General features: G+C 43.4%; 1 protein-coding gene across 3 annotated transcripts in view; it reads left to right on the top strand.

The window, feature by feature from the left end:
• The window catches only part of mapkapk2a (MAPK activated protein kinase 2a), a 36882-nt gene extending 34356 nt beyond the window's left edge, over positions 1-2526 (top strand). For all 3 annotated transcript variants that reach the window (XM_061218675.1, XM_061218674.1, XM_061218676.1), the window contains exon 10: positions 1473-2526. In XM_061218675.1, the coding sequence (XP_061074659.1) occupies positions 1473-1622 (150 nt within the window). In that variant the 3' untranslated portion in view covers positions 1623-2526. The remainder of the gene's footprint in view (positions 1-1472) is intronic.
• Positions 2527-22794: the final 20268 nt, after the last annotated feature.

Below are 22794 nucleotides of genomic sequence, written 5' to 3'. Positions count from 1 at the left end.
AGATAAAACAAACGTCAAGCACGTGGGGTTGTTGTTATGGAAACATTAACGTTATTTATTTCCTTGGCACTTTGGTGTGGACTGGACGTTCTTTGATATTTCTCATGTCTCGTCTCGTTTAACCACTCAATGGCTCCGCTTCTGGTCCTTCGTGATAGTTAACAAGATGGCGGCCGTCATGTCGTTTACGTCAATCGAATACTATTTGTAGGAGGTTGGACATTGGTTGCAGGTTGCCATCGAATGTACACGAATGTACACGAACCATGCCAGTTAACTCCGATTTTGTATTTTTTTTTTATAAATGAATACAGACACACTGCTGGCGGCATTAGGACGGTCCAATTGTGGAAATTTCGTCACATTAACAAGGATGACCAGAAATGGAGGCATTGGGTGGTTAAACGTAGGCGAAGAATGGCTAGTCATAAAGGATAATCAGGTAATCTGACCTGAAAAATCTGCAGGACAAAACAAGTAAGATCACGAGCTAGCCAGCTACATTAACATTACAGCAATCGAGAAAATCTACCGCAAGCAACTTAAAAACAAAAATACAGCAGATGGCTTGAAATCGTCCAAAAATGTCACCGTGCTGCGCTCAGCTAAGTACCCAGCGTAAGTACACGCTTAAAAGCGATTAACTAAATAACAAGAATCACCACCAGAAGCAACATCGACTAAATGTACTACCTTACCTCTAGCTAAAAATAATATCCATGTCCACAAAATCTTTACCGCATCCCCCGTCCCTAGTTAATTTATGGCATAAATATGTCTAACGTTAGATCTGTACCATAGCTTGAAGCACATGGCTGTGTCTTTACATATCATGGGATATATTTGCCATGTGTATTAGTTGGCTGTTGCCGGAAAAAAATGTATAGACTGGCCATTCAATGACTGGCTATAGTCAATATACGTTTACTACTTCCAGGTTTTGCGAATACGATACGATAATACTAATAGTAGTTCATATTATATTAATTTACCGTAAAAGGGTTTAAAAGGTTATAAAGAGTCTATCTCCTGTTCTGGTTTTTTAAAGGAAAATTAACATGAAGTTACCCAGCGAACGAACTCAAACAACCCAGAATTATAACCCGGCATGTCAACCCGGCCATGTGTTTACTGGCACAACCCAACATTTTTTAGTGTGTAGGCTATAGTTGTAGACCTGCAAAATGGTATTGACATTGGTCTTGAAACGGGTGAGATATTGAAGTTCAATTCTGTTTTGGCTACAAAGAAGAACGGACCCAAGGAAATGTATGCTACCCCGCGCTCAGTGTAATCTGTTTACCCTCGTGTAATTCGACCTTGATGTTAATTTTTCTTTATGTACTAATAAAATATCAATAAAATAGCGAAGTAAATGTGGAGGAGAACAGATGCTTGGCTTCTCAGTATGAGCTTGCCTTTGGGCCATTTCTAACACTTAACGGTTTCCCTCTGTCCCTGTGCGTGTGCAGGAGGAAATGACCAGTGCCCTCGCCACCATGAGAGTGAACTACGATCAAATCCAAATCAAGGCCATTGAGAATTCCTCCAATCCGCTGCTGATGAAGAGGAGGAAGAAGGCTATGACGCAAACGCATGACACAGAGACTCCGGCCCCCTGAGGGTTGAGTGCCGTGTGTGTGTGCAGACCCACCGTACGGGCGTGCACGCACACTCACCGCTGTGTGTGTGTTCACTGAGACCCACACAGGGCGTGCGCGTACGCACTCACCACTGCAATGGGAGCAGACACCTTTGGCAAAATGAAATTGAGAATTAGATCGCATGGACTTTCAGAAACCTACAGATGATCATGTTTATTTTTCATTACTGATTTAATTTTTTAAAGCAGCATTTCTTTTTATTATGAAATTTTTTTTTTTTTTTTTTACAAATCAACCACTCCTTGAAGATAGAAAAGGGCATAAAAAGCAGATTTAAAGATTACAGTCTGAAGCAGAGCGTTGATAGTTTTGATAAATGTCATTAATATTTTTATTTTCGTACCATGTTGAGACTTCAAGGGAGAGTATGATGATTGTGGCTTTTTAACAAAACTATCCACTGATAGCACGCTAGTTACTGCTGTCATAATGCAGAATGTTTTTAATGTTTATATTTGGCCGAAGTTTAAAATGTGTTCGGTAGATGAATGAGCTGGGTTGTGTTCATAAGCAGCCCTTCAATAGCGTATGAAAGCTGGGATGTCTGTCCGTGTTCAGCCCCCAGTTCTGCCAGCTTCCTTCTTATAAACAGTACAGAGAGAGAAGAGGAAAATAGATTAAAGGAGGAGGGGGAAGGAGAGTGGCAGAGCCAGCTGTATGTTGCTGTAACATTGCCTTTAGGCCTGGAGCTCAGGTTCAGACGCGTGCTTCGATCAGCTCATTGCTGAGACCGTTCCAGCCTATGAACTCAGTTAAAATGTTGACCGATCCTTTTCTTTTTTCAATGGCTCGATCCAAGAATGACATCTGACTGCTGTCGCCTGCAAAATGCCAGTAAAGCAAGCATGCTTTAAGAACGGAATTGAATATCTGTGCTCTGTTCATGTCTATAGTCCAGTGACTGAGTGGCGCAGCGGCCGCAGTGAGCTGGCTAGTGAACACGCTTAAAAGCGATTAACTAAATAACAAGAATCACCACCAGAAGCGACATGGACTAAATGTACTACCTTACCTCTAGCTAAAAATAATATCCATGTCCACAAAATCGTGACCGCATCCCCCTTACAGATAATTTATGGCATAAATTATGCATTTTTAATCCCGGACCATTTACGTTATGTCTAACGTTAGATCTGTACAATAGTTTGAAGCACATGGCTGTGTCTTTACATATCATGGGATATATTTGCCATGTGTATTAGTAGGCTGTTGCCGGAAAAAAATTCTAGACTGGTCATTCAATGACTGGCTATAGTCAGTATACGTTTTTTCCATTTCAACAAAATGGCCACGGTTGACTACTTCCAGGTTTTGCGAATACGATACGATTATACTAATAGTACATACAGTGGGCTCAAAAATTATTGGCACCCCTGACAGAAAATGAACAAACAATACTCGAAAAAATTCGAAACAATATATTCATAGACAAACTCGAAATACCAACATGTGATAAATACTGTGCTATATTAATGTTTCAATGGAACCAACAAAAATCCTTTACTGGTTTAATTAAAAATCAATTTCCTCCAAATCAATGTTTCACAATTATTGGCACCCTTAAAGATTATTGTAAATAACACCTACCAAAATTAAACCAGGTATTAAATTCTACTTATTTAAGTTTATCTATGTGTTAAGGAACTGTATTGGGTGATTATATCACTTCCTGTTTCACTAGGGTATAAAAATGAGGTAACACGCATGCAATATCCCTGTCATCCAACACCATGAAGAAAACAAAATATTTGGTAGTTCAAAAGAGGCAGATGGTCGTAGACCTTCATAAACGTGGTAATGGCTACAAGAAAATTTACAAACGATTGAATATACCACTGAGCACTGTCAGAGCAATTATAAAAAAGTTCAAAAGATATGGAACTGTTGAAAATCTCATGGGTAGAGGATGCAACTGCATCTTGCCCCCCAGGATACTGAGGAGAATGGTGAGAGAAGCAACAAAATCCCCAAGGATCACAGTGAACGAATTGCAGGTCTTGGTGACAATTTGGGGTCACCAGGTTTCAAAAAGCACCATCAGATGCCACTTCCATAACCACAGCCTCATTGGAAGGATTGCCAGAAAGCCTTTTCTGACCACAAGACACAGAAGAAAGCGCTTGGAGTTTGCCAAACGTCATTTACATTATGACTGGAACATGGTTCTCTGGTCAGATGAGACCAAAATTGAACATTTTGGTCAGATACAGCATCAGTATGTTTGGCGTAGGAACAGAAATGCATACAAGGAGAAAGCACCTCATACCCACAGTGAAATATGGTGGTGGGTCAGTCATGTTTTGGGGCTGTTTTAATTCAGGTCCAGGGGCACTGGTTAGGATTGATGGCATAATGAATTCCCGCAAGTATCAGGCAATTTTGGCTGAAAATCTGGTTCCCTCTGCCAGAAGTCTGGGACTTGGTCGTAGGTGGACTTTCCAACAAGACAATGACCCGAAACACACCTCAAGATCCACACAGAAATGGTTCCGTGACAACAAAATCAACATTCTGCAATGGCCATCTCAGTCACCAAACCTCAATCCAATCGAAAACCTGTGGGCTGAGTTGAAGAGGTCAGTTGATAAGCACAAACCCAAGAACGTGAAGGATCTTGAAAGGATATGCAAAGAGGAATGGTCCAAAATCCCTCCAAATGTGTTCCTTAATCTTAAAAATTACAGGAAGAGACTCCATGCTGTTATCCTTGCCAGAGGTGGTTGCACTAAGTACTAGGTGAAGGGTGCCGATAATTCTGAAACCTTGATTTTGTTAATTTATTATTAAATGATTGTTATGATTTTGGTTGTTTCCATTGAAACATTAATAAAGTACAGTATTTGGCACATGTTGGTGTATTGCCTTTCTCTATAATTACAGTTGTGTTCAAAATAATAGCAGTGTGTTTAAAAACGTGAGTAAAGCTCAAAATCCTTATAATAGTTTTTATTTCGATGCATTGGGAACACTGCACATTATATCCTAAATCAAAACATGAAGAAAAATGTGTCCATTTTTTAATTACTTTACAGAAAATGAAGAAAAGTGGACATTGGGCTGTTCAAAAAAATAGCAATGTCTGCATTTTTCTTTAGAAACTCATTTACTGTATAAACTGAAAAATCTTCAGGATTTAGCATTCCTGTGAATCACTAAACTAATATTTAGTTGTATAACCACGGTTTCTGAGAACTGCTTCACCTCTGTGTTGCATGGAATCGACCAACTTCTGGCACCTATGAACAGGTATTTCAGCCCAGGATGATGACAACATTCCACAGTTCCTCTTCATTTCTTGGTTTTGCCTCAGAAACAGCATTTTTGATGTCAACCCACAAGTTTTCAATCGGATTAAGGTCCGGGGATTGGGCTGACCACTCCATAACTTTAATTTTGTTGGTCTGGAACCAAGATGCTGCTCGCTTACTGGTGTGTTTGGGGTCGTTGTCTTGTTGAAACACCCATTTCAAGGGCATTTCCTCTTCGGCATAAGGCAACATGACCTCTTCAAGTATTTTGATATAGGCAAACTGATCCATGATCCCTTGTATGTGATAAATAGGCCCGACACCATAGTAAGAGAAACATCCCCATATCATGATGCTTGCACCACCATGCTTCACTGTCTTCAGAGTGTACTGTGGCTTGAATTCAGTGTTTGGTGGTCGTCTGACAAACTGCCTGCGTCCCTTGGACCCAAAAAGAACAATCTTACTTTCATCAGTCCACAAAATGTTTCTCCATTTCTCTTTAGGCCAGTTGATGTGTTCTTTGGCAAATTGTATCCTCTTCAGCACGCGTCTTTTTTTTTTTTTTTTTTTAAACAGTGGGACTTTGCGGGGGCTTCTTGCCGATAGATTAGCTTCACACAGGCGTCTTCTAATTGTCACAGTACTCACCGGTAACTTCAGACTGTCTTTGATCACCCTGGAGCTGATCATTGGCTGAGTCTTTGCCATTCTGGCTATTCTTCGATCCATTCGAATGGTAGTCTTTCGTTTTCTTCCACGTCTCTCTGGTTTTGCTTTCCATTTCAAAGCATTGGAGATCATTTTAGCCGAGCAGCCTATTATTTTCTGCACTTCTTTATACGTTTTTCCCTCTCCAATCAACGTTTTAATCAAAGTACGCTGTTCTTTTGAACAATGTCTGGAACGACCCATTTTTCCTCAGGTTTTCAGAGAGAAATGCATGCAAACATGTGCTGGCTTCATCCTTAAATAAGGGCCACCTGATTCACACCTGTTTTTTCACAGAATGAATGACCTCACTAATTGAACTCCACACTGCTATTATTTTGAACACGCCTCTTTCAATTAATTATTCAATTACACAGACTCAGGAGCATGTGTATCATGAATGTTGGGTCTGTTGGTTTTCTATGACTCTACTACACCTACTGGTAAATTATTTGCCATGTAGTAATATATTTTCTACCAAAAACAGTGATTGATCTGGTAAGTCATGTTGGACTGCTATTATTTTGAACACAACTGTATATTATTCTTTTTTTTTTTTAAAGACTTGTTTGTGCTTTGCTGATGAGGGGTGCCAATAATTCTTGAGCCCACGGTATTATATAAATTTTCCGTAAAAAGGTTTTAAAAGGTTATAAAGAGTCTATCTCCTGTTCTGTTTTTTTTTTTTTTAAATTTTAAGGAAAATTAACATGAAGTTATCCAGCGAACGAACTCAAACAACCAGTGATATTTGGTTTACGCTCAGCGACGGCAGTGCGTTTATACATTTTCCTCAGGACAACGACCACTGTCTACGTAGTGCGACAATAGAAAGTCCATGGACGTTCTGCGATTTCAGTTGCGCTACACCCTGTCACTGGGCTATGAGCTGGTCTTTGCAGTTTATCTGTGGGTCACTGTCCTCCAGTGCTGGTATAAAAGGGTTAAAGATGGTGACGGTGATGCAAGGCTCTGGTTCTGTAACCAAAGCGACACTGGCTCAGTGTAGGACGAGCGGTCTGTTACGGTCTCCTTTAGCGTCACACCAGTGTTGGAGTAGGCTGAACATTATCCTCTTATTATGACAGTATGAATTTACCATCTGAAGCATTATCCACGCTCTTTTCATAGTATTAATTTATACAACTTCATATAAGCAAACGAAGCATTAGCAACTACGGTTGCCACCCGTCCTGGATTCTCCGGAACTGTCCTGGAAAAAATAATGAAACAAAATGTCTTAAGTATTTTCGAGTGTTGCATACATTAGTATTGCGTAATGAAATGTAGACAGCGTATCCAGTGTTCGTTCCTAAATGTAATGTAACAAATGGTGCAGGGACGTTATTAACCTTCACGAATTACACTCTTTATTTTTGTAATGAAAGAGGAATTGGCGCCAAGCACAAGGCATGCGCACGACATTCCTTCAGGCTCACGCACCCTCGAGAGCGATTGACAGTCTGGCAGCTTTTCATTAAATATGAAAACAATTTAATAGTCGTCAGTATCATAGCGCACGGTCAGATTTGTGTACCAAATCCAAGAACAAAGATGACTGCCTATCCTCGACTGGCCAGTACGTGATGGGACGCACGAAAACATTCACGCCCCCCCCTTGCGCTTGACATCGGTTGCCGGTTGCCATTTAGAGGCTACTGATTACACGAATGTATCCAATTTGTAATCAAGATAATGAGTTGGCATCATGCCAGTTAAGTAAGATTTTTTTTAAAATCGTGGGAACGATCAATAAATAGCCACCACTGTCGGTGACATTAGGATGGTCCAATTGTTCATCATAAATAATTCGTTATGAGTGCGGATACGGTCAGTATCTTGTGTGCTAGGTTGCTTACAGGCCTACTTTTTGTGGAGGTGTGAAATTCTGCATGCAGCTTGTTCCGGCTGCACATGAAGTGGTTTGGTCAGAAACGTTACTGACGGGAGAGACGACGCAAAGGTAGCCGTAATTGTTGTAGCCCACTTTCACAACGCGTCGTTTCTGCGAAATGCGTCACGACAGAAGTTTTGATCTGACATCGCGAGATCCCGAAACACCTCACCTTGCGACTGAGAAGGGGGCGGCGATCGGTATGAGGCATCCGGACTACCCAAACCTGGCGTTTCGGAGCGCTTTTACACCGCAGTAATGATTCGAAAGTAGCAAGCCCACCGCGCCAGAAACGCAGGTAACCGGGGAACTCCGTAAATCTACGGGTCTCGGGGCTTATCCTCTCTTACGCCGAGCTGCCCCACGTGTGCTGGGTCTGTGACTGAATGTACTGGCCTAAACACGCTAATATGCTGGATGTAATGTAAGCTAGTCCATAATGCCCGGGAGGAATAACACAATAAATATATATACACTCATTGAATACTTTATTAGGTATTTATTAGACTTTTAGACTTCTACGGCTGTAGCCAGTCCACTTAGAGTTAGGATGCGTTGTGTTCAGAGATGCTCTTCTACATACCACTGTTGTAATGTGTGGTTATTTGCATTACTGTCGACAACCTTCCTGTCAGCTTTGACCTGTCTGGCCGTTCTCCTCTGACATCTCTCATTATCAAGGCATTTCTGTCTGCAGAACTGTTGCTCGCTAGATTTTCTTTTGGTTTTTGCACCATTCTTTGCAAACTAGTGTGTGTGTATCCCTGGAGATCAGTAGTTTGAGATAAACCCTGTCTGCCATCATCATTCATTCCACGGTTAAAGTCACATTACATTACATTACATTATTGGCATTTGGCAGACGCTCTTATCCAGAGCAACAAGCAGTTGATTAGACTAAGCAAGAGACAATCCTCCCCTGGAGCAATGCAGGGTTAAGGGCCTTGCTCAAGGGCCCAACGGCTGTGTGAATCTTATTGTGGCTACACCGGGAATTGAACCGTCGACTTTGCGTGTCCCAGTCATTTACCTTAACCACTACGCTACAGGCCACCCCCTAGTCACTTAGATCAAATTATTTCCCCATTCTGATGGTTGATGTGAACATTAACTGAAGCTCCTGACCCGTATCTACATGATTGTAGGCATTGCACTGCTGACACACAATTGGCTGATTAAATAATGCATGAATAAGTAGTGTAATCAAGTGTTCCCAGTAAAGTGCTCGGTGAGTGTTAATAATATGGGTCGGTGAACAGAAAGATGCTGATTGGATCAGCCCTATCGCTGGAGGCCGTTTTTAAATGTGGCATCATAGGAAGGCGTCTCGAGTGCCATGAATCATGGGAAAAACCCAGCGCCATGCGGGCTGTGTGTCCACCCGTGGTCCGTGTGTGACCAGCGTGTGCTTCAGGGTGTTGCTTCACGCACACACACACACACACGCAGGCACACTCACACTCACGTGGCTCCCTGTGATCACTGGTCACTCCTCTCGTGTGCCACAGGCAGCTCTGGGATGGCGGTGGTCTGGTGACTCAGTCCTGGGGAATAACTCACTGTCCCAAACGCCATCGGAAGCCTTGTGCAATGACACCACGGGAATTTCTGTTTGATTTCACAGAGTTCAGTGGCAGGCGAGAGTGTCTGCATGTGTAACATCTGACCTGTGTCTTGTCAGAATGGATGAAAGAGGGGAATGTTATTTACAAGAAAACAGAAAGCCCATTCATTCACATACCCACCAACTGGCGTCTCAGCGAAACATTGAGCTGTGTTTAGTGGAGAGCTGTAGGGCCCCTGCTTTCTTGACCCAATTAAAATCCAGCGCATCAGCACAGCAATGGGGACACTGTGTTGAGCATCAGATGTGACATAGAGCCTATGTGGCATTAAACCTGCTCTGTCTCTGCATCATCATCCACCTGCAATCTTATTGGCTGCTTTGATTCCTCAGGTTGTCACTCAGGGTTGACCTTTGCATTAAATAAAGGTGAAATAAATGAAATTAAATTCATGCTCGCAGATGTCTAATGCATGTGAAGGGATATTTTGAACAATGAATGTGATGTCTGAATGTGCAGAATGGCCTTGGCTTCATCACTGTCACGGTTATACAAACTTCTGGCACCGTTACGAACGCGCACGTACATTGTCAGACGTACACATTCGCCCTGACTTTCACACGTGTGTCCTTCTGCATCCCTCCTCCAGCCCCAGAGTTCAGCTCCATTCGGACACTTTCTGTAATGTGTGGAAATAAGGCCGTTACTGTTGCACAGTATACTTCATGAGTAAAACTTTACAACTGCAGCCCGCAGATCACTGGAGTTAAACCAGCAGACACTGCAGCCCTCCAGGACTGGAGTTAAACCTGCAGACACTGCAGCCCTCCAGGACTGGAGTTAAACCTGCAGACACTGCGGCCCTCCAGGACTGGAGTTAAACCCGCAGACACTGCGGCCCTCCAGGACTGGAGTTAAACCTGCAGACCGTGTGGCCCTCCAGGACTGGAGTTAAACCCGCAGACACTGCGGCCCTCCAGGACTGGAGTTAAACCTGCAGATCGTGTGGCCCTCCAGGAATGCAGTTTCAAACAGATTGATGAACCCTTCATGAGTGGGTTCATCAATAGCCCTGGTTATGGGTATGCACTTTGTTGTGCGTCGCTCTGGATAAGAGCGTCTGCCAAATGCCAATAATGTAATGTAATGTAATGAGTGCCATTAACCCTCTGCTTTAAACCCTGCCATGCAGTGTGGGGCCTACAACGTGCAAAACCAAAACCAAACAAATTACACAAATATATTTTCTATTTGTGTCGTGTTAAAATGGCCAGATGACTGAAGAAGTTTTCTTTCATGTAACAATGCTCAGCCTGCCTCCGTGACTTTCATCATAATTATGGGTGGCCTGGTCTCTGTGCCGGACCACAGATTAAAGATCTTAAACCAGTCCTTTCACCCATTTCCTACCTTTAATAACACTGTTATTTTGGAAAATGTTGGACATACATTTGCATTAAACATAATATATATGTCTTATATTTACTAATATCTCCTGTGGAGATATTATTGAGGAAGTCCCTGGCTGGAACTTCACAGTAATGGTGTTACTTACCGTTACACACACACACACTCATATGACACATTCATAGAGGCACGAGTATGTGTGAAATCACAGAGTTATGTGAGTATGTGTGGTCACAGCTGCACAGACAGGTGGGCTCATCCCAGAGCCCTGGGTCTTTTTGGCAAACAGCCACTCAGATGGTGACTCACTGGTTTCACTCAGGTTGTGTGTGATGTCTGTCTGCAGTCAGAATGTGCAGATTAAACAGCCACTGCTTGTGTGTGTGGGGTTTGTGTGGGGTCCACTGCTTGTGTGTGTGGGGTCCACTGCCTGTGTGTGTGGGGTCCACTGCCTGTGTGTGTGGGGTCCACTGCTTGTGTGTGTGGGGTCCACTGCTTGTGTGTGTGGGGGGTCCACTGCCTGTGTGTGTGGGGTCCACTGCTTGTGTGTGTGGGGTCCACTGCCTGTGTGTGTGGGGTCCACTGCTTGTGTGTGTGGGGTTCACTGCTTGTGTGTGTGGGGTTCACTGCTTGTGTGTGTGGGGTTCACTGCCTGTGCGTGTGGGGTGTGTGTGGGGTCCACTGCTTGTGTGTGTGGGGTGTGTGTGGGGTCCACTGCCTGTGCATGTGGGGTTCACTGCCTGTGTGTGTGGGGTCCACTGCCTGTGCGTGTGGGGTTCACTGCCTGTGCGTGTGGGGTGTGTGTGGGGTTCACTGCCTGTGCGTGTGGGGTTCACTGCTTGTGCGTGTGGGGTTCACTGCTTGTGCGTGTGGGGTTCACTGCCTGTGCGTGTGGGGTTCACTGCCACCTGCCACCTTCAGAGGTGCAACTACGAGCAGAAGGCACAGTCCACAGTCCTGCGTGGTGCAGTGGTGTTCCCTTCAGAGAGGTATTTCCCAACTAAATTTGTGACATGCAGCAAGAAAACTTAACAGGGACAGGAAGGGAAATACCCAAAATGCTACACGCCAGCTCAAGAAAGGAGGATCCAATAGGTACTCCAAACCAGGACAGAAAGATTATATGAGACTCCGTACCTGGACAACTTCACAGAGACTAGCCCAAAACTCATAACTCCTACAGGAAGTGACCTTGTGCACAATGTTCCATGCGTGAAGGAGTGAGGAGTTCACTGAGTTAAACCCGGAACAGCTGTTTTTACCCACACACTACACTTTACCATCACACTACACTTTACACTTTACCCACACACTACACTTTACACTTTACCCACACACTACAGTTTACCCTTTACCCACACACTACAATTTACCATCACACTACACTTTACCCACACACTACACTTTACCCTTTACCCACACACTACACTTTACACTTTACCCACACACTACACTTTACACTTTACCATCACACTACACTTTACACTTTACCCACACACTACACTTTACACTTTACCATCACACTACACTTTACACTTTACACACACACACTACACTTTACCATCACACTACATTTTACCCTTTACCCACACACTAGAGTTTACCATCACACTACATTTTACCCATTACCCACACACTACAGTTTACCATCACACTACATTTTACCCTTTACCCACACACTAGAGTTTACCATCACACTACACTTTACCCATTACCCACACACTACAGTTTACCATCACACTACACTTTACACTTACCCACACACTACACTTTACACTTTACCATCACACTACACTTTACCCTTTACCAACTGTTAGGGGAAAATGCCATTTTTAACATTTCACAGGTGAGCATCGTCTGATGAAACAGATCCCAGTAAAAACAACGATAGCTATACTTAAGTTTAACTTTCATATTTATTTGCAAAGAAATGACAGAAAGTGTCTGATTTAAGAGTCTTAAATCAGACACAGTAAGACTCTTATACACACTTTTCCTGAAGGTGGGGCTTTACCAACACAAAAAGACATGAAGCTGGCCACAAACATTTATCAGTATTTTGTCTTCTGAATACCCCTTGTTGACCTTGCTGTAAGACCAGAATGTGCTAGCTGAGAAGCCGAGACATTAAGGTGAAAAGTCTGTCTGTCTGCTGGAGAGAGACAGAGAAAGACTCATAGTAAGCACTTAATTCAGAAAGTGGTCTAATATTAATAAGGATTATCATTAAAAGGTTATTTGTAATCATGTGATTGTCTTTTATGTTAACACACATTGCCAATTAAGAATCAATTAAGAAAATTACCCTTACATTTCCCTCCTTTTATCATTTCATGATAACAAAAAAAAAATTCTGATCACATCTACTCAATCGGGTAATAATTGATTTAAAATAACATAACGCGGATGACAACAATGGTCAGCTATGGATATGTGCAGTGCAGAGCTCCAGTATCACAGGGGAAATCGAAAAACCCGGTTTTTACCGGGAAAAGACATTTTCCCAGCTTTCTTTTCTCCGAACAGCTAAGCGTCACTTCTGGATACCGGCAGATGCACGCACATAGCAAGTGACCAATTGATTATTCTTATAAGCAAAACCTTGTAGAGAAACAAAATTATAAGTTGTAGATAAAAAGAAGGTCCAATAAACATTGTAATCATGTATGAATCAATTAGGTGATTATGCAACTAACAATGTACTGATTATGGGTGTAACTGTCAAGAACCTGGGCAGGGGGAACCAAGAGGCAAGCAAGAAAGACAGGAAGGAAATCTATCTAAGGAGTGGGAGGTGGAGACACTAAATGAAGAACGGGGGATGCATGAGTGGGAATGCAGGGGAAGACAGACAGACTACAGTGGTCACAGAAGGAAAGAAAGACTGAAAACCCTAAGAAAAAAACATACAGAAAATCACAGAACCTGAGAGTAACATCATTAATGTTCAGAAATGTGTTATCATACTCAGGGTCAGGACGCGGAGATGTAGGTACTGGCTGACCACAGCCTGAGCAGTGTGAGAAATGCACACACGAATAAGTGGCTAGCCACAACAAAAATAGCATCCAGATTAAAACGAGAGGCAAAAAGATTCTGAGCAACATTTTCTTCCACCCAAACAGAAGATTTAAAAAAAACTATCTTTACCTGTGTCAACTTCCCTTTCTGTCAGTTCATCACGTATGTTACTACCAGGTGTATTGTTTTGTCTTAAACATAAAAGCAAACCAGTACTGGGAATCAATATCAACCGGCATATTGAAAAAAATAAAAAACATTAGCAAGATCGATCACAGTGAAATGTTTTGCATTGCCTGGGACTTGGGCCAAACTAGTAGTTTAGGTTAGATACAACTGGAGCACAGTGTTTACACCTCCTTTTTTTTTTTTTTTTTACAGGCAGAATTGTATTGCACGGAGAGTTAGGGCAGGGAACCACAACACCAGCTTTGAACAACGCATGAAAAACAGGGCCAATTCCTTCCTCACATGGCCTGTTGCGTTTACATGGCCTGTACTCTGACTTTAGGGGTAACTTGAAGTAGAGTAGCCCCAGTCATGAGCCCCACATCATATTTGGGCATGGCCCACAAATGAGAGGGAATTGCACTCAGTTTTGGGTCTGACACATGCAAATATTACATTACATTACATTATTGGCATTTGGCAGACGCTCTTATCCAGAGCGACTTACAGTTGATTAGACTAAGCAGGAGACAATCCTCCCCTGGAGCAATGCAGGGTTAAGGGCCTTGCTCAAGGGCCCAACGGCTGTGCGGATCTTATTGTGGCTACACCGGGATTAGAACCACTGTCATTTACCTTCACCACTACGCTACAGGCCGCCACATACATGTGAGTGTCACAAGGCAATGCATGAATGCTGTCAGAGAATCTGGAAACTGGTGTGCAGTAAACACACAGAGAGGGAGAATATTTTGTGAGTTCTCCTGTCTCTTCCCAGTCTGTAGTCCAAACATAATTTAACCCAGGGTCCTGTGTCCTCCCATTTTTTTGTTTGAGGCTTTACGCAGAGACATTATTACATTACATTACATTATTGGCATTTGGCAGACGCTCTTATCCAGAGCGACGTACAACAAAGTGCATACCCATAACCAGGGGTAAGTGCGCTGAAAGACCCTAGAGGGAAGTACAATTTCAATTGCTACCCGTACAACAAAGATAAGGACCAGGGCCTATTTTTTAATTTTATTTTTTTAAAATCAACAAATAAACAAACAAACAACAAAGCAAAAGTGACCAAACTTAACTATCCAAATACTGCTTACCTAGCTAACTAAAAATACCGAAACACTACGTAAATCACAAGGACAACAATTAAGGTTCACAGGGAGGTAGGGAGGGATGGGGAGAGGTGCTGCTTGAAGAGGTGCGTCTTCAGCTTGCGCTTGAAGGTGGGGAGAGATTCTATAGTTCTGACCTCAACGGGGAGTTCGTTCCACCACCGTGGAGCCAGAACAGACAGTAGTCGTGAATGTGAGGTGGAGGTTCGGAGAGGGGGAGGTGCCAAGCGGCCTGTGGAGGCTGAACGAAGAGGTCTGGCAGGGGTGTAGGGCCTGATGATTTTTTGTAAGTAAGCTGGGGAAGACCCCTTAACTGCTTGGAAGGCTAGCACCAATGTTTTGAATTTGATGCGAGCCATGACAGGCAGCCAGTGGAGGGAAGTAAGCAGGGGAGTGACGTGTGAGTATTTGGGAAGGTTGAAGACCAGACAAGCTCAGAGACACATGGGGTGCGCTTCCCAAAATGATACAAAATGGCTGTTGTGCTGAGCTCAGTTGTACAGACGATGCAAAAATCTTGTCCTACCAAAAACAATTTAGTACACAATTTTGTTTCACCGTACCATTTCTCCTCATTTCAAAATCTCTACTCCTTCCCTACATGCAGTTTTGTTTTAATTCTCACTGGCTTTTCACCAGTGCCTCATCTCGTCTTGTGTCTGAGCAAGGCACATTGTACTCAAACCCCTTTTTCTTCCGTTTAATACATCTTTTACTTCAATCTTCTACTCATTCTCAAACCCTCTGCTACATCCTAGTTCCTCCATCACTGGCATATTTACCTAAATGGTAAATGGCAAACATTTATATAGCACCTTATCCAAAGCGCTGTACTATTGATGCTTCTCAATTCACCCATTCATACACACACTCACACACCGACGGCGATTGGCTGCCATGCAAGGTACCGACCAGCTCGTCAGGAGCATTTGGGGGGTTAGGTGTCTTGCTCAGTGACACTTCGACACAGCCTGGGTGGGGGATTGAACCGGCAACCCTCTGACTGCCAGACGGCTGCTCTTACTGCCTGAGCCATGTCGCCCCCATGTTACCTGGCCTTAGCTGTGCCTGGGCATCTGTCCAGATCCCACGCATAGAGGTATATTTCAAGGTTTTCTACACCGTTAATTCTACCAATTGTTAAACCGTCATTTGTGCATTCTACAACCAATCCTAATATCTCTGCCAAGCAGGTTTACCAGACATACAGGAGAGAATATAAATGCATGTTTTAAAATGATAGTAGTACCCACATTGTTATCCTGAACCAGTAAAGGAATTATAAACTTTTCTGTCATATTACCTCCTCCTTTTAATGACCTGAATGGTAATGAATTTGCAGGCGTTCGATATAGAAAACCCGCGGACTCACCACCCCGTGCATGCGCCCTGCACACCTTCATTGTCCTTGCAATCCAGTTTGGCTGCCAGGATTTCGGGAAAGCACCAGCGCCCTGTGGCATCTGAGTCCAGCCATTCCATCCGGGGCAGCCACCAGGGTTTTGGATCGTGACATTACCCTGGGGAGCCGTTTCCAAAAGTCCAGTATCCTTTTGCTGAAGCCAGCTCTTTCCGCAAACCGTCCATGAAGCAGTTAGTCAGCTGGGTTCCGTACGGGGTGAGACTGGCATGTTATCCCCAGGTTTCTCCATTCCACTGTGTGCATCGTATTTTTCTGTAAGTCTCTCAAGAACTCTTCACCAAACCTTCTCCACCCACCTGACTCGGATCTGCAGGTCCTCACACACGGGCTGCAACTCAGACAGCTTCCAGAGACGAGTTGCAGGACCTTCAGACCCTGGTCTTCCTGACCCACTCTGGGGTTTGGGCATTCTGTGCAGTTCGCGCGTGGTGGAAATGACCTTTCCCGTGGAATCTGGGCTTGCTGAGGCTGTTGCCTGACTCCGCTATCCGCAGCCCCACTGCTGGAAACTGGGGGTCTCGCAGCACTGGACTCTGCTCCTCGGTGGGTGGGTGCAGGGGCAGCTGTGCCGGGTGTTGCTGATAGTGGTCTGGCGGACATGCAGGGTAATCTAGGTCCAGGTCAGTTTTGTATATGCCAGCGAGTTTTGCTAAATTTTGATCAAAAGAGCAGCTGAAATACACAACAGGAGGTAACACTGAATAAAAAAGAAATAAAAAATTACAAAAAAAAAAAATTGTAATCCATTAAAAAAAAATATATTTTTTTTATTTATTGCGTATTTATCTCCTTCTTCCCTCTTAGCCTGCTTTTCCTGTCTTAACACTGTTTTTTTTTCTTCCACAAATCCAAACATATTTCCATTTACAGTAAAAAATGATAATACACTGGTGTGTGGTTGCCGACCCATACTATCATGCATTATTTTCATAGGACCCGTAAATTCTGGGTCTTGCCTCTTTGAGCTCTTCAAGCTCATGGTTATTACCTTACCCCACTACCAGTCTGTACCTTATTATTAATAATTTTCCTTTTAAATTATTTTAATGCACAAGTTTTATTTCATTTATTTTTTTTATTTTTTTACTTAATTACTTTTTTTTTCAAGGTGCACCTGACCTAATCAGAGTCGGATTCAACATTCACTCTCTAAAAGACAATTTGTCTCCAATGTCAACACTTTCACACACACGCGCACACACACAGACCCGCTACACAACGCCTCTGTCACACTGGCCTGTTTTCAGCTTGCACTCTCATGGACAACAAAACATACCATATTACACAACAAGGTCATTTACTTTAGAGCTCAGTTCTTTTTTATACGTATTTACTCATTAAGACCAATCAATTCTAATAGTTAACTATTCACTATTACTTCTATCAGCGCTTGGGACCCAGTCCCAGAGTGTTAGTATTACTACTAATCACTCTCTAACACTCAGCACTTGGGACCCGGTCCCTAGAGTGTTAGTGAGAGCATACCGGCTCTAGAGAGCATACCGACTCTAGTGTTTGAATCACTCCCTGAGTGATGGGCCCGTCAGCCCCAAGTCAAACGAGGTACCTTTTAGTGATTTACTATGGCCTCACCTGAGTGTTCTTTTTTTTAGGTTGGTTACCCCACACATAAACGTCTCAGAACTGGACCGGATACCATCTTCCTTCCCCATAGGCGATTGCTTACAATCCCTTCGTGGGGTGGGTTTTTCGGTTCAAGGGACTCTAACCCCTGGCAGTGTACAGTGTCTGTCCATGTCACAGACTCCAAGACTGTTCTGTATAGGGAAGAACCACATTAGCGATCCCATCCTCGTCGCCAAACTGTTAGGGGAAAATGCCCTTTTTAACATTTCACAGGTGAGCATCGTCTGATGAAACAGATCCCAGTAAAAACAACGATAGCTATACTTGAGTTTAACTTTCGTATTTTTTTGCAAAGAAATGACAGAAAGTGAGAAAGCTTACCGGCTTCTGATTTGAATCAGACACAGTAAGACTTTTATACACACTTTTCCTGAAGCTGGGGCTTTGCCAAAACAAAAAGACATGAAGCTGGCCACGAACATTTATCAGTATTTTGTCTTCTGAATGCCCCTTGTTGACCTTGCTGTAAGACCAGAATGTGCTAAGTGAGAGGCAGATACATTAAGGTCAAAGGCTGTCTGTCTGCTGGAGAGAGACAGAGAAAGACTCATAGGAAGCACTTAATTCAGAAAGTGGTCTAATATTAATAAGGATTATCACTAAAAGGTTATTTGTAATCATGTGATTGTCTTTATGTTAACACACATTGTCAATTAAGAATCAATTAAGAAAATTACCCTTACCCATCACACACTCCACTTTACTGTCACACAACACAGGCGGTCTGCTTTTAACACATCCGCTGTGTTTGCCAGTCAACAAATTTTCAAATGTCTTATTTTCTTTGAAAAGAAAACAAACCAAAGAAGAGCAGGCACTGTGTGATAGTAAACACAGGCGAGTCGCTGTATTACTCAGCCTGACTCACGCTGACGGCGACTCTCAGGTCGCGACAGGGCCCTGGGCACGGAGTGACAGCCGCGGACTCAGCTGCTTCAGGACGTCCCGTCAGTCTGCGACCAGCATCTCCCTGCCCTTCGCAGGACCACGCTTACAGAACCTTCCTTCCCCTTGGGGGAAGATGTAATTCCCCAATGGGAACAGATATAATTGCGAGACGCAGGGCACTCGAACATTTTTTCGCGAAAGTTGTCTTCGTTACATATCTAAAAGTCTAATCTTGCTCTGATGCACATGAAACTTAGTCTTCCAGGAATGATCATCTATTGCTGAACAGAGAAAGCAAATGTGATATTACTCAGAATCCGAAAGCCTCTGCCTCTGCTTTCAGAGACAGGGTGACATGGTGTCTGTTAGCGCGCCGTTAGCGTAGTCTGGGCCTGTGATTGTCCTCACCGCTGAGCGCTTGTCTTTGACACCCTGCGTCGTTTATAAACTTAGCACTGAAATACGACCTGCTGCCAGTTTAACCAAACCTGCTCATTAAGGTAATCACTGTGCTAAGAACAACAGCTAATTCTCAGACTTCTTGCTACACTTTCAAGCATCCTTACGTATTGAGGATTTGAATGCAACTGCTAAATGAAAATGTTACAGTTTATATGGCTTTACTGTACAGACTATACAGGAAATCCTTCATTTCAGACAGATGGCTGCAAACATATATGCAATGGAAGCTTTATGGAGACCTGTGCTTAGGGCAGGCTGTAGCCACCCTTGGCTCAGTGAAGGCTTGCCCTCCTTTGAGGTGAAGTGGACTGCAGAAATGCTGGGTACACTGTCACACAGATATGCTGTACTGATATTATAGAGGAAAGTCACCACCTTATAAAGTGCTGATTTCCTATGCTGGGGATGGTGCTATAAGTGTCAGGTCTTTTTTACTGTAAGGACAGACTGCAGGCTGCTGGTAAACGCTGTATTTAGGTCACTCTCGACGCTGATGCATTCCTGTTCCTCTGTGGCACAATATGTGACATTTTATTGCATTATACGTTGTAGCATAGGTTTCTCACATAATGCATGTCTATAATTTACACTTTCACTTATATGTTAATGAGACCCGTCAACATTTGTGGTGTCAGAAGGAAATGTAACCGTATTATAGCTCAATGTACACCAAATTAATGTTTGCATTTGCATTATGGCAGGGTTGTAGCCTACTAAAACGTTCGAGAAAAGGGAAAGCTAAATTAATTCCGTTGTTGCATTTTCATTTAGCCTAGATTTAGGCATTATGCATAAACATTTGGAGGTTGGCCTATGTTTTCGACGCAATAGCCAGTTGGCTAAATACGGCAGTATGAAATTAGAATTCTGGCTATTTAACTTAAGACCGACACACAGCCTAAAGCGGTTTGATCTAAGGGTTTGATGCCTTTGATGAAAAACATACAAACTATATACATGACATGTAATGTGCATTCATGTGGTTGTACTACGTTTGATGGATGGTTGTTGTTAATTGATGATGTGGGCGACATGGCTCAGGCAGTAAGAGCAGTCGTCTGGCAGTCGGAGGGTTGCCGGTTCGATCCTCCGCCCGGGCTGTGTCGAAGTGTCCCTGAGCAAGACACCTGACCCCCAAATGCTCCTGACGAGCTGGTCGGTGCCTTGCATGGCAGCCAATCGCCGTCGGTGTGTGAGTGTGTGTATGAATGGGTGAATGGAGAAGCATCAATTGTACAGCGCTTTGGATAAAGGCGCTATATAAACGCCTGCCATTTATGTGATTCTGCGGTGTAACGCTGAACAATATCAGAACTGGGTTAAATTATTTGAAACTATATTTTTTTACTTAAAATGGAGGCGTCGTGTGAGTCTCTGAGGCTGTGCTGTTACTGCCTGTCGGTCATACCTGCAGGACTTCATAACACCTGCAGGACTTCATAACACCTGCAGGACTTCATAACACCTGCAGGACTTCATAACACCTGCAGGACTTCATAACACCTGCAGCACTTCATAACACCTGCAGGACTTCATAACACCTGCAGGACTTCATAACACCTGCAGGACTTCATAACACCTGCAGGACTTCATAACACCTGCAGGACTTCATAACACCTGCAGGACTTCATAACACCTGCAGGACTTCATAACACCTGCAGGACTTCATAACACCTGCAGGACTTCATAACACCTGCAGCACTTCATAACACCTGCAGGACTTCATAACACCTGCAGGACTTCATAACACCTGCAGGACTTCATAACACCTGCAGGACTTCATAACACCTGCAGGACTTCATAACACCTGCAGGACTTCATAACACCTGCAGGACTTCATAACACCTGCAGGACTTCATAACACCTGCAGCACTTCATAACACCTGCAGGACTTCATAACACCTGTGGGACTTCATAACACAAAGCACTTCATAACACAAAGCACTTCATAACATAAAGCACTTCATAACATAAAGCACAAGTCCATTCTCTAACTAAAGGATTAATTATTTGTTATAATACATTTGAGCCCCCCTGTAGGCCAGGGTGTTGTGTATTTGTGTGTTTTGTGTGTGTCTGGTGGTCAGAACTGGGTAGCAACAAGTACAATTAATATAGCTTTTTTTACTAATTTAGTTATGGAGAGCTTGGCATAGAACCGCAATGAGTCATCTCTAGAAAATGATTGTGTATGTTTTTGTGTTAAAGATATACTAAAACAGCGGCAAGGTAGGTGTTAGAATTAGAGTTGCATAAGTTTGGCCGAGTCAAATGAATAGCCTGCCATTCACTGATATAAAATGAGATCAATTTCTTCACTGAGCATGCTCTCTGCTGTCAAAGCAGGGTTCTTTGAAGGCTAATTTGGTAAGCCAAACAAGATGGCATTGGTGGAAGTTTAGTTGTGGCACATTATCCCCCCATTTAGGTAAATTTAAACCTTTTCCTTGAGGAAAAGCTCATATCCATGTTTTTGTTCTTATCTTAAGAATCATCCTCTCTTTAAATAATAAAAATCAGGATTTAATCTCAAGTTGACTTATTTGCAGGGTGAATCTTATGTCTTCCTCTTTTTTTTGCATGCTTGCGTGTTGCTTGCAAACAGAATGCGGACGTAATTTTTTTCCCCTGGCAGGAAGAAGATCCAGTGAGTAACATTACTGTTCCTTAGCCTTTCTAAAAGCAACTGGTGTTCTGTTCCACACACCTGTCTACGGCTCTGTTCATAGTGGTGTAGACAGCGTAGTGTGTTCACCTGTAAAGGAATCTTGCAATCTTGTCTGTTGCCTGCATGGGGACGAGCTCCTGGCCTGAGCAGGGAGGGATCCCACGTTGGGACCATTAGGAGAAAGGATTAGGAGCAGAACCTCCACAGCAGTCTTCTCCAGAATTCTACCTGTACCACGTGCAAGCAGAGGGAACCATGGGACAGGGGTGAGCTGTACCAGCGTGACCGGCTGCACCTGAACTGGAGGGGAACTTTTGCACTGGGTCAGCATATGCTTAGGGTAGCACAGGGTTATTTAAACTCGGGACTTGGGGGGCAGGGAGGATTGAGAGTGTGATGGAGCATAGAGAGTAATGGAAGGATAGAGAGTGTGATGGAGCATAGAGAGTAATGGGAGGATAGAGAGTGTGATGGAGGATAGAGAGTGTGATGGAGGATAGAGAGCGTGATGGAGGATAGAGAGTGTGATGGAGGATTGAGAGTGTGATGGAGGATAGAGAGCGTGATGGAGGATAGAGAGTGTGATGGAGGATAGAGAGCGTGATGGAGGATAGAGAGCGTGATGGAGGATAGAGAGTGTGATGGAGGATAGAGAGTGTGATGGAGGATAGAGAGTAATGGGAGGACTGAGAGTGTGATGAAGGATAGAGAGCGTGATGGAGGATAGAGAGTGTGATGGAGCATAGAGAGTAATGGGAGGACTGAGAGTGTGATGAAGGATAGAGTGTGATGGAGGATAGAGTGTGATTGAGGATAGAGAGTAATGGGAGGATAGAGAGCGTGATGGAGGATGGAGAGTGTGATGGAGGATAGAGAGCGTGATGGAGGATAGAGAGTGTGATGGAGG

This window comes from Conger conger, chromosome 14 (genome assembly GCF_963514075.1).
Source record: "Conger conger chromosome 14, fConCon1.1, whole genome shotgun sequence".
Classification (NCBI taxonomy): Eukaryota; Metazoa; Chordata; class Actinopteri; order Anguilliformes; family Congridae; genus Conger; species Conger conger.
The sequence above is the reverse complement of the archived record's forward strand: the minus strand, read 5'-3'. Positions and strand labels throughout refer to the sequence as shown.